The sequence below is a fragment of the Tamandua tetradactyla genome, chromosome 1 (genome assembly GCF_023851605.1).
Source record: "Tamandua tetradactyla isolate mTamTet1 chromosome 1, mTamTet1.pri, whole genome shotgun sequence".
NCBI lineage: Eukaryota > Metazoa > Chordata > Mammalia > Pilosa > Myrmecophagidae > Tamandua > Tamandua tetradactyla.
In genome coordinates, this window is record NC_135327.1 from 54,107,914 (window position 1) to 54,120,161 (window position 12,248).

The 12,248-nt window shown below is 47.2% G+C and overlaps 1 protein-coding gene across 1 annotated transcript; it reads right to left on the reverse strand.

The window, feature by feature from the left end:
- Positions 1-249: 249 nt before the first annotated feature.
- Positions 250-10,679, reverse strand: BMP2 (bone morphogenetic protein 2). The gene is made up of 3 exons (XM_077115899.1): positions 9,803-10,679; positions 8,277-8,626; positions 250-1,199 (listed from the first exon to the last, which is right to left on the reverse strand). Exons 2-3 carry the CDS (start codon positions 8,617-8,619, stop codon positions 355-357), a joined length of 1,188 nt encoding a protein of 395 aa, XP_076972014.1. The 5' UTR covers positions 8,620-8,626; positions 9,803-10,679; the 3' UTR covers positions 250-354.
- Between the last annotated feature and the right edge of the window lie 1,569 nt (positions 10,680-12,248).

Consider the following 12,248-nt stretch of genomic DNA (forward strand, 5'->3'; position numbering starts at 1 on the left):
AAAAAGTGGTTATAATAGTAAATAAATACAAAATAAATCTGACCATTATACTTCATGTGCTGGGGTTGAACCCATATAAAATGTACAACTAAATACATTTTAAATCTTTAAGGAATAACTCTCTGATTAAAATATTTGCTTTCCCAACTTCTTTTTGTAGATATAAATATATTTTCAAAATAGCTGTGTTTTTTTTTTCCATTCCATTCCATAAATAAAGTCTTCATTGGGAAATATTAAAGTGTCAACTTGTTTTTTTTTTTTTTTTGCTTTTTTGCTAAAATACATATGTCTGCGTGTGTATACGTATACACACACATACATACACATATATATATATTTAATTTTGCTGTGCTAACGACACCCACAACCCTCCACAACCATGTCCTGATAGTTCTTTAATACCACCTTTTCATTCTCATCAAGGTACAGCATGGAGATAGCACTGAGTTCCGTGGGGACACAGCACGCCTTTGGAATCTTGGAGTTCACGGAATTGACCAACGTCTGAACGATGGCGTGATTAGTGGAGTTCAGATGATCGGCCAGGGGAAAAGGGCATTCCCCGTGGCAGTAAAAGGCATGATACCCTGGGGGTGCCACGATCCAGTCATTCCACCCCACATCGCTGAAGTCCACGTACAAAGGGTGTCTCTTACAGCTGGACTTAAGGCGCTTCCGCTGTTTATGTTTCGCTTGACGCTTTTCTCTTTTGTGCAGAGGATGGCCCTTCCCGTCGTGGCCAAAAGTTACTAGCAATGGCCTTACCTGTGGCCAGCTGTGTTCATCCTGGTGCAAAGACCTGCTAATCCTAACATGCCTCTTGGAGATGCTGGGACTCTCCTCTAGGTGGGTCACTTCTACCATGAACCCGTGGTTGGCGTGTCCCTGCGCGCTCCACCGCATCACGGCGGGCGTGACGTCAAAGCTTTCCCACCTGCTGGTGTTCTGATTCACCAACCTGGTATCCAAGAGTCGGGTCACGGGGGATTTCGAGTTGCTTGTTACAGGCTTCATAATTTCATAAATATTAATTCGGTGATGGAAACTGCTATTGCTTTCCAAAGCTTCCTGTATCTGTTCCCGAAAAACCTGAAGTTCTGCTGAGGTGATAAACTCCTCGGTGGGGATAGAAGTCAAATTAAAGAAGAATCGTCGAGTCGTTTTTCCACTGCTTTGTGGCAGTTCTTCCAAAGATTCTAATATGATGTAAACATGTACAAAAGAAAAAGAAGAAAAATCACTCACTGGTGTAAGCAATGGCAATCTTGACTATATATAAGGTTTAAACCTCATTTCAGGGTTTAATTTAATGCATATAAAAGCTTACAATCAGAAAATAAATATTTTTCCTTTTAAATATAAAAGGAACCTCCCTTTTCTATACATGTGTCGTATGTATATCATGAAACAAAATGTCTTAAGTCACTGTCATGCTTTTGATCTAACACATGCACACTACTTCCAGGTGGCTATAATAACAGAGGAAAGGATGAAGCATTTCTTTGGAATTTGCAGACTTCAAAAAAAATAAACCCAAAACTTTAGCACTGTAGTTAAGGTCTAATGAGTGAGGATTTGAGGAAATTACTGCATTTCTTTAAGGGGCGGGGGGGGGGGGGGGGGGAATAAGGCTTTTATGTCAATCCCTTAGGTGGTATTCTAAAATATTACTCTGCAATTTAGACAATTCACCAAACTTGATATACAAATTTCAGTTTCCTAATTAAAGACTGAAATTCAACATCAGCAATGACGTTTTGCAAGGCACACCTTAATGTTTTACTTAAAAGTCCAGAGATAAAGACATTTATAGGATTTACTTCTTTACAAACATGGGTGACACTAAGACATTGTAGCAATGAAACCTAAACAATTTCAAGAGAAATAGCTTCGCAACTATTCTGTGTTCGCTCACAATTCTTATGATTTAAAAACTGAAGATCTCATTTTTGTTGACTCTGGAGGGAAATAAAATAACTTTGGCTACTGTTTTTTATCTCCTTTACATATTTTTAAGAAATCATAAATAAAATATATACCTGCCCGATGAGACTATAGGATAGATATGAAACCAAGGAAAATTTGCAAAACTATCACTGTGATATTCATGATATAAGGGGTGATCTTATTCTATTACAAGATAGTAATTCTACATTCTAGTATCACCATTTCAAAAGAGCAATTTAAATGGGTATCTGTAAGTTGCTCACAGAATTTAGATGCTTTAGCAAAGGAGAATCACTTCAGTTCACTCATTCAAAGGCTCTATATGCATAAACCTTCACCATCAAAGCAAGTCATCATCACACGCAAAGTAGAAGTACCAGGTTCAAAGGGGAACAGTTTATACCAAGTCATGGAGTACCATTTTAATGCAGTTCTTCTCAAACTTTCATGTGTGCCTGAAGCACCCAGGGAAGGAACCTTAAATCTTAAAATGCATACTCTGGTTGAGCAGGCCTGTGGTGCAGTCCGATTTTGCACTCCCAGCAAGCTTCCATGTGGTGCTGTGAAATGGTGGACCACACTTTTGGAGTGGCAATGTTTTAAGGGACTCTTTTCACACGAGACTGACTATTTTGGCAAATGAGCTTTTTTTTTTTTTTGACATGGGCATGCACTGAGAAACGAGCCCAGGTCTTCAGCATGGCAGGCAAGAACTCTGCCACTGAGTCACCACTGCTCAAAACAGCATCTTTTTAAAGTGCTTTTTTGCTACTATGAAGTGAGTAGAACCATTGGTGTTGGCCATGGAACATGAGCTGTAGCCAGCCATGGGTGGGCAGTCAAGGACTCAGGCCACCAGCTGGTTCCCGTAGTCCACCTACCTGGACATGGAGACAGTCAGGTCAAGAGGTAAGCCTCGCTGGTCCCCTCTCAAGCCTGACCATTCACCTCATGAAATACCTGTTGGGCTCTGTCCACACTCTAAAGCCCACTGTTGGCTGAAGTCACTTCAGGCCAGGCATTATTATTACATAACCCTCCCGCCAATCTAACCAGGGATTTCCTCAGTGACTTCCAACAAATATAAAGGATTGAGTCTAGCTCTTTCTTTTAGACTCTTCACCTTGCAATTCAGAAGCCCTCTGATGTTTCCACTAAAACATGTTTCTCCAATGGCTACTGGAGAAAAAAGTGAGGTGCAAATCTGTACCATCCTTCAGATCTCCAGGCCACCAAAGCCAGACCTTCACCTGAGCCTTCTCTGATGCCCACACACCGAAACACATGCCACTCTTCTCCTTTAAAGAGGGGGAAGGAAAGGCAAATTATCTAAGTCATTCACTGAAGAACTTATTCACAATGGTATCCAGAGAAATCTCAATTACAGCAAGAACCCAGGGTGTAAATCCATCTAGAAAAAGGAAAGAGGTTATAAATACTCTTATAGACACAGCCAGAGGATGAGGCTGAAGGAAGAATCCCCAAGGTAAGTATGAGAGGTAAGTAAATGAAGTAAAGAAAATGAGTCTAAAAGAAGCATAAGATAAAGTAATGACCCTCCACAAATAAATACAAGATTGAGTCAGAGAAAATTGCCTTATTCAACCAGATTTGACCTCTCTGACCTAGAGCAATTTCATATGGTTCAAAATCTCCTTGAAGGTAAGTGGCAGTAGAAAAACAGAAAAACTGCACCATTAAGTAATAAGTAACAGATCATTAAGTAATAATAATACACAGTAACATAAACATCTTCCTCCAGACTCTCCAGCTGCACCTCAGTCAACCTACTCCTTGAAAGCTCTCTATCCGCCCTTACAAGGAAGGTCTCCAATATGACAACCCCAAACTGAAGACTCAGATCACAGAGGAAAGCTGGAGGTTCACAGAAACCCCCAAGTGCCCGAGGTTAGGGCACCTACTATCCCTTGCCTATGGTTTGCCAGGGAGGGTCATGATTTTTTTCTTGAGGATATAAAAATCAAATAAATATATTTGAAAGAAATTAAAGCACGGGGGGTAGACGAGGAGGGGTTTCCGCAAATTTTCTCAGCAAGCACAGGGATTGCTTCAGGGATTCTGAAAATATAGAGAATTTAGTCTAATTAGGTAATGTATGCCTTTTGGGGGGGTTAAATTCTTGGTAATACTCTGTAAATATCCTGTGTTGAATATGCTGAACTTGCTGGGGGGATCTGAGGATTCTTGGCTCATCTTATATCTAAGGCTCTTAAACCTCTACATTTCTAACCAAATGGATGGAGCCATGTCTGCAAAAATGTGAGAAAGTAAAGAAAATTAAGGTGATGATGGTAGTCAACATCTCCAAAGGTAAGGTCCAACTCAAACACCCCCACTGTCAATTATTTACCGAGCTCAAAAAAGAGCCAAAATATTTGGGCCTGCATTTTCTCATCCATTATCTAGATGTAACCAGTGTGTGTTCATCCTCTCTGCTCCCCTAGACAAAGAAAGGAATATGACATAAAACAAAAAACAAAGAAGTCAGAATGATATTGATAGCTAATGTATACGGAATGCTTGTTGTGAGCTGCTTCATGTGAATTATCTCACAACAAACTGATGAGAGAGGAACTGTTCTTACCTCCATTCTGTAAATGAAATAGTTGGAGCTCAGAGAGGTTAAGTAACTTGCCTTATGTCACAGAACTAGTAAATGCACAAGAATATGAATTCAAATCTACTGCATATCCTGAGTTTCTAACCACTAGACTAGACCAACATAGGGAAGAGTTAAAAACTCAAGTCAAAACCATTAGAGGTCCATTCATATGCAACACACTCATAGCTGTGGGGTGAGACTGTCCCAACTAAAGGGATAGAAATGTGCTACCTAAGAACGGTGGGGACAGAAGACAGAGTAAATAAACAGAAAAGTAAACTGACAGTAAATTGATTTCAAATATCCTATTTTGGTGGCCACCTTCAGGTATGGAGAATTATAGCAAAGAGTAAGTTATGATGTTTCAAGAATTTTGCAGTACTCTGTGGACCAAAAAACATCCATAAAACAACAACAAAACCTGGGGATATTCTGGGATATCAGTAAGCCTGGAAAGCACTGCCTGGAAACAAAGTCAAAGTGACTGAGAATAATAAGCAAGCTTTTCTTGAATATGAAATAATTGTTAGAGAATTAATACATCAAGGAAAAAAGGTAAAACAGTACAGATGAAAAGAAATCAGGCTTTTAAAAACAGACAACAAAGGAAATGGCAATTAAAGGAAAGAGCTGACACTCATCACTAGTACTGCCTTGGTCTCTGCCTACCCTTAGCGCTAACACTTTTGGAATGATCAGGCGCCGTCTTGTTGACTTCTGACTGTTTAGTGAAATGCACAAAGGGCAAGTCCAAAATAGACAGAAACAGCTCAGTGAGAAAGGATTGGATGGTATGTGAATATATAGTACACATCAATAAAACTGCATAAAGAAAGAGAATATAAGGCAACCACTCAAAAAGAGGTGAAACAGAAAACACTAATGCTGAGGAATTATCAGGGGGCACCAAAGCTTCCATCCCAATGAGCATTTCCTACTAAAATGGCTGTTCCATTTTAGTCAGAATCACACCTGGGGCAGCAGAAAGCACGTCAGGTAAGTCCTGGTTTCATAAGTCCAATTTTTTGGTTGAACTGGGAATTTTTGGCACAAGTTCTCCTTCACAGGGCAACGGCTGTTTCTTGAACTTTCCTATTATATGGATATTTTCATGGTAATTATAATTTTGGGGAATATGGTTAGTCTACGCTTGAAAACTTTAGTCACAAAGGAAAATAATTCAGTTGTCCCCGTGCAAAAAGAAGACTGTCCTGCCGAGTTTGGAGAGCAAGCATGTGGTCCTACATTCCAACCTAACAAGACAGCTTACAGACTTTTTGCAAGGCCAATGAAGTCAACCCATTTCAGTGTTTCTAACCGCAACAAAGCACAAAACACTCCAATTGGAGAAATGGTTTTATGCTCTCAATAGCAGTTTTGAAAGGCATATGCAGCTGAAGGACTTTTTAATGACTTTGAAAAAAAGAAAATTTGAGTAAAGTGTTGGCTCTCCCAAAGGCAAGTCACTACAGAAAGGAGGAGAAATTACAGCTGACACTTTGCCTCGGACTGCATCCCGTGTGGTCCCATTCTCTTCACCTTGGTTTAAAGAATTCCATCATGACATTTCTGGTTTGTGATTCCACTAAGCCATCCAGATTGCATCCCACACAAATACAACTCACAGGTAATTCTTGTGATGGGGTCTTTTTGGTACCTTCCCAAACAAATGCCCATTAATGGGGGTATAAACTGAATTCTGCTCTTGAGCAAGCAGTCTTAAAAAGCATGGCTTATGAAATCTTTTAGTGGGATGCATGGCACAAAGATGCTTATAAAAACCAAACACTGGGTTACAATGAAATGGTCTTCAAAACGCATTGTATACAACCTAATGATGATGAACTAGGCACAAGCAGGTAAGAAATGATTTGGTGAACTTCGGGGCAAAATTAGTTTTTCTGTCTAATTTAATTGCACTAAGATCTGAATTCATTGCAAGTTGATTTAAGCAGGTTGGTAACTTCTGTACTGTATGCCTATAATATTTACAGCTTTAAAGACCGAATGTCTGACTTACAAACTCAAGCATGCTTATTCAAGTTAAAATAACACATTCAAATAACTTGTAGGCTGTTTAGTTTTGATCAAGTAACTTCTAGAGTGATAATTTTCATTCTCTGAGTATATGCAGGCTTCACTGATGAAATCCTCATGCAATTGAGGTTTTTGACGTTGACTGGCTTAAACGGGCTTCCTTTAAAGCTGTAAGAAACACACAGAACCTTCCTGGCTGGCCTTAAAAATAAAGGTAAAAAAAAACAGTGGTTTCTGTGCTAAATTTCCAGGAGTGGCTGAAACAGCCGTTCTGGGTACTTTTCTATCCAGAAAACTCTTCTAATCATCATTAGCTGGGAACGGTCAGCTGGACCCAGAATGCTTCCAGGGTTACAGTGACAGATGTACACAAATGAAAACATTCCTACAGATGACAACAACTGCCTCAGTGGGTGAATTCTGAAGTAGAGTGAGCTCTTACTGCCTTTCAAATCTGATTCCTGCTAGCAGAGAACACTTAGAAATGAATGATCAACATAGGGTCTGGTTAGTAATGTATGGACAGCTCATTATCTTTTCTTTTGTGATCTGGCTTTGGGGCTTTTGACACCTGTCCACCAGTGTTCTCTGGGATAAAATGCCTGGCTGTGATATTTCCGATTTGTTTATACACAAATGTAGATTTCAACATGATATTGACCACTTCAGCAGGGTGTGGCAAGAAAAGAGGAACTTTACTCCCAACTTGCTGGAATCCTACCCGATTCTGTGCTTTTCTTAAACTTTGAAGGAACCCGTGCTCTATTTAGAATGCATTATGCCAAAGGGGGCATTTAAAAGTGTAGGAAAAGAACTGAGGTGGAACACATTTTTGACTAATCGCTCTAAGAACTTAGGTGTAACAGCTCTCAATAGCTGCTCTAAGACATTTCAAATCCACTGAATGCCTTTCTGGTGAAACAAGCAGAAATGTCCTACCTTAAAAAAAAAAAAAAAGAACCAACCACCACATCTAGTATTATTAAAAAAAAAAATCCACATTTCAATGTACACGAAGGAAAACAGGCAGCTGCTGCAAAAGCTTTTATCTGAAGGCTTTCCTTGTCTCTACTCTGAGCCTATCTCAGACTCAAGCACAAGACAAGAAAGTCATTGTGGAAACAATAAGATTGATTGTGGAATTGATCTCCCACGGGGATTAGATAGGGATTCAAAACCTTCCAACCCAGACCCAGATCAACTGTAAATTAGAAAGACTTTAGGGCCCTGGGCTTTGATTTTCCAATACTATCTCTGAAAATTCTGTCCTTGGCTCTGTCTAGCCTGAAACCCTGGCTTGGCACGAGAAGAGATTTATAGAGTAAGGGCTTCCAAACAGACAAAGAAATCCCGATTCTTACCCCCTCCCCTCTCTCCCTATGGAATTCTTGCACGTTTAGCTGACCAGGGGGCATGCCTTCTGCCCTCATCTTCCCCATCACTTGCTTTCTCTCCAGTTCCTGGGGGAGGAGTCGCCCTTCTGGCTGCACGCCAAAAAAAAAAAAAAAAGGTACAGCTTTACTAAGGGGAATCCCTGGCTCCCCCACTGCACAAGCAGTGCCTTAAAGCCTGGTTCCAACAGCGACAAGAGTGGAAACACCCACTGCTCCCTGGCCAAAGTGCCCTTCCAGGAGGGCTTGGTGCGGTGACTCCGCGGGCGGCTCACCTTCGTGGTGGAAGCTGCGCACCGTGTTGGCGCGACTGGCCGCCCTCTCCAGCCAGTGGTCCGGGGCCGGCACTCCCGGCTGGCCCGAGTGCCTGCGGTACAGGTCCAACATATAGGGGGGCACCACGGCGTTTCTGCTGGGGGTGGGTCTCTGCTTCAGGCCGAACATGCTGAGCAGCCGCAACTCGAACTCGCTCAGGATGTCTTCCGAGGGCTGGGACAAGGAGCGGCCCGACGCCGCCGCGAACTTCCTCCGGCCCAGCTCGGGTATGAGGCTGGCCGCGCCGCCCAGGAGGACCTGGGGAAGCAGCAACGCTAGAAGACAGCGGGTCCCGGCCACCATGGTCGACCTGCAGACAGGATCGACGGTGAGTCACCGAGTTCCCGGCACAACATAACCCCTGCCCCTCGTTCGGTCTGCTGCCACCTCCTCCACGGTGCCCACCTGGCTTGCAACACTAACTGGGCTAAGTCAGAGGAGCTGACGCTCGGATATTTGGGAAGAATGGAGGGCCCCTCGTTCCACAGCCCTATGGCTTTCCCCCTCCCATCTCATTCTCAACCCATGTGCCCTCGGATTTGGGTTTCACCCCCGCCCCCATCGTTGCAGACTATCACCTCTTTTCTGCGACACCCACGCTGACAGCAAGTACAGGGAACCTGGGGAAACTGCCCCTGGATCCGACAAATCTGCGTCCCCTATACAAACCCCAAACACACTCACACAGCGCTCGCTTGCATATAAACATGCAAAAAATGGTGCATGTGACTTCCTTAGAGGCACCGTATAGACTTCCTGATACACACACCCACAGTCTACAACTTCCAGACCCTGTAAACTCAAGGCCACAACTTCCGAACAGCATTCGCAACTTGTGACCCACGCCCCGAACTTCGGGGGCGTCAGGGTAGGCTTCCCCACCCCCGCCCACCTCTACCGCAGACAAGATACACATACATCTCCCTGGGATTACGTGAATGACTAATAGCTAATGTTTCACGTGTCAGCTGTTAAAAATACAGTACAAGGAGGCACTGAAGTACTTCCCTCCTCGCATGTCTGGAAACACAGGGAGAACCCCAACTTCTAGTGCTTTTCCAAATGGAACGTGGCTCCACATAGAGAGCTGGTCTCCGGAAAAAAAAACTTGGAGAAGATGGCACTGCTACTGCAGGGGTACAGGTTGGCAGCTAACGGGTGAAATCCAAGGGCCACCCTCTCTAAAGGATTTTGATTCTCTCTTTTTTTAAAATCATCTAAGCGCTAACAGCCCTAATAAAATACCCAGGGGGTCGGGGGTCGAAGAGTGACAGACAGGCGGGCGAGATTACACAGTGGCCGGGGGCGGCAGGATGACGGCACCCCGCAGGGGTTCGGCTGCACGTGGACCAGGAGGGCGCTCTGTTTACGTCCACTCAGCCCGGCCCCTGGGACGGCTCAGCCGCTGCGGCCGTCCGAGCCCCGCGCGGGTCCCGCGTCCACCGCCCCCACCTCCGCTCCCCTGCCCCCCGCCCGCGTTCTCTACCTTTAGGAGGCCGTAGACCGTCTAAGAAGCACGCGGGGACACGTCCATTGAAAGAACCTCCACATGGAAAAAGCTCTGGCCGAAGGACCTGGCGCGGGAACTGGGTGTCTGCTCCCTTCCTTTGCCTTCTCTGCCTCCTCCCGGGCGCCTGCTGGGCAGCGGCCCTCTCCGCACTGGGAACGGCGTTTAGGGGTCCGGACCAGCCGAGGAGCAGACAGGCGGCGGGGCTCAGGGCCGCGAGGCTGGCCCGGCTGGGAGAGAGGCACCGGCACGAGAGCAAGTTATTCTCCCTGCAAGTTCAAGAAGTCTCCAGCCAAGTGCTGACACACAACAACAGCGAGCGGGGGGAGGACTGCGGGGCAGGGAAGGGAAGGGAGAAAGGAAAATCTGGTGCTGTCGTCGTCTTTAGGAACCAGCGCCCGCGGGACGCGTGGCCCCGCACAGGGCCGGCTCCGGGACGCAGGGGGCGAGGGTCGGGCGCTCGGCGCTAGCTCCGCCGCGGCCCATGGCTCGGGGCAGCCATCCTGGGCGACGCCGGTTCCGGGGAGGGGTGCAGCGGCTGCGGCGATCTCGGTGCCGGGCGAGTTGCCCCCCCGCATCACTCTGCCTTACTCCAGCGCACCCCCATTAGCGCTCCACTAGCGAAACCGCCGTGGTTCCGGCGCCCCGTCGTACTCGGGCGCATTCTCCGGAGAGAGAGTCGAGTCGAGTCGAGTCCCCGAGCCGCCAAGGCGGGGTGGCCGCGCTCTTCGAATCCCCCGGTGCCAAGTGCCCTGCCCTTTGTGGCCAGCCTGATGTCCGATCACAACTCAGGCGGCGCGTCCCGGGCCCCAGCACCGCGGCGGGGGGTGCTCGGCATCACGGCGCTCGGGCTCGGCTCCCAACTCCCCGGCGTTCTGCGCGGAGCTCCGCGGCTCTGTCGCGGCCCGGACAGCCGAGGCCACGGCGCTGCGGCGCGCACTGCCGGACGCTTCAGCCCGATCCGAGTGCGCGACGCGGGGGTGTCTCCGAGCCCCCGAGGAATCGGCGCGGCGCTCGCCTCCAGGGGCGTCCGGGTCTGCGGTGGCGGTGGCGGCGGCGGCGGCGGCTGCTGTCGGGCGGCGGCTGCCAATCCCCGGCGGGTTGTGGGAAGCTGAGCGGCGGGCGCAGCGCGAGCCGAACGCGGCGCGGCGGGGCGAGGACTCCGGCGGCGGCGGCGCCGTGGCGCGGCGCTCCCGGCTTTTAAAGGGGACGCCGCCTGCCGGCTCCCTCCCGGCGGCGGCCGAACACCTCCCCCTTGGCTGCGCGAGCCGGCGCAGTGCGCGGGGGATCCCCGAGCGGGCGGGAGCGGCGCGCAGGGGTGTGGACGGCGCGCCCGAGCAGCGACGGCGGGTGGGGCCGCGAGCGGGAGCCGCGTGGCCGAGGGGGGCGCTCGCGCTTCCAGCCCCTGCCCTCCAATGGGAGAGGATCCCGAGCGCCCGACCTCGCGGGGGCTCCCGAGGTGAAATCCGGACAAATAAAGGGTCAGGCCCCAGTTTCCCCGCGGGGCCCGTTATTCAACTTTAGTTTGAAGGTTTTTTCAGTAATAGGCGATTAAAAAACAAACAAACAAAAAACCCATCCAAGTTCGGGGGGATGTCAAAACGGTGGAGTAGACACGTCTGTGTTTTCCCGGGGTGGGGGTAGGGGGGGAGAAGAGAAAGAAAACCTTAGGCTGGAAACTGGGTGTGTTTAAACCCTAACACTTTGGTGTACATAATTATATCGTGTATGTAGATGTAGGAAAACTAAGACGCATTCCATTAATATGTGTATACATGTGAAATAGATGTCAACCCGCTGTATATGACAGATGTGCAAGTGGACTGTGTGTGTACCAGCCGAAGAGGACAGGAAGGAAGGGTTTTATCTTTTTATGGCAGCAATCACTTCGAGCTGCCATATCGATATTTATCTCGCCTGGCTCGGGGGCATGAGATTAGCAGCCCAGAGGACAGTAAAAAGCGCACAGCGTGAGCCAGGCATACAAGATAATTCCGGTTTGGAACTTTAGAAACTTCTGACCCACCCCCCACCCCCCACCCCCCACCCCTTCCGCCCCGCCTCCAGCAGCGAGGCTATGACTTGTGGTCAAGTCGCTTTTCCTCTTGAGCTCACATATTCCCCAAAGCTGCTGCCCTTCTGCCTCCTGAGTCTCGGGGTCAAGGCTTCTTTCTCTCCCAGAATTCCAGGAGTCCCAATAGGTAGCGGTGACCCAGTTGTCCACATGATCCCCTAAGCCGAAAGCTGAAAAATTCTGGGAAAGTTTTGGTTCCCCAAATCGGTTGGCTTGCACCAGAGCCTTGGTGCCTGCAAGCAAAGAGATAGAGAAATCAGATGCAAGAACTAATAATAATCTATTATTCCTGTGTATTATTTTTCGGTTGGGAAGTTAAAATAATTCTAGGTTCTGCTCACATAAATCGGA

Excerpts from the sequence above, each read along its gene's own strand:
- BMP2 (XM_077115899.1), bottom strand. The coding sequence starts at position 8,619 with ATGGTGGCCGGGACCCGCTGTCTTCTAGCGTTGCTGCTTCCCCAGGTC. Across the intron at positions 1,200-8,276 it reads GCGCAGCTTCCACCACGAAG|AATCTTTGGAAGAACTGCCA; the intron begins GTGAGCCGCCCG and ends ACATCATATTAG.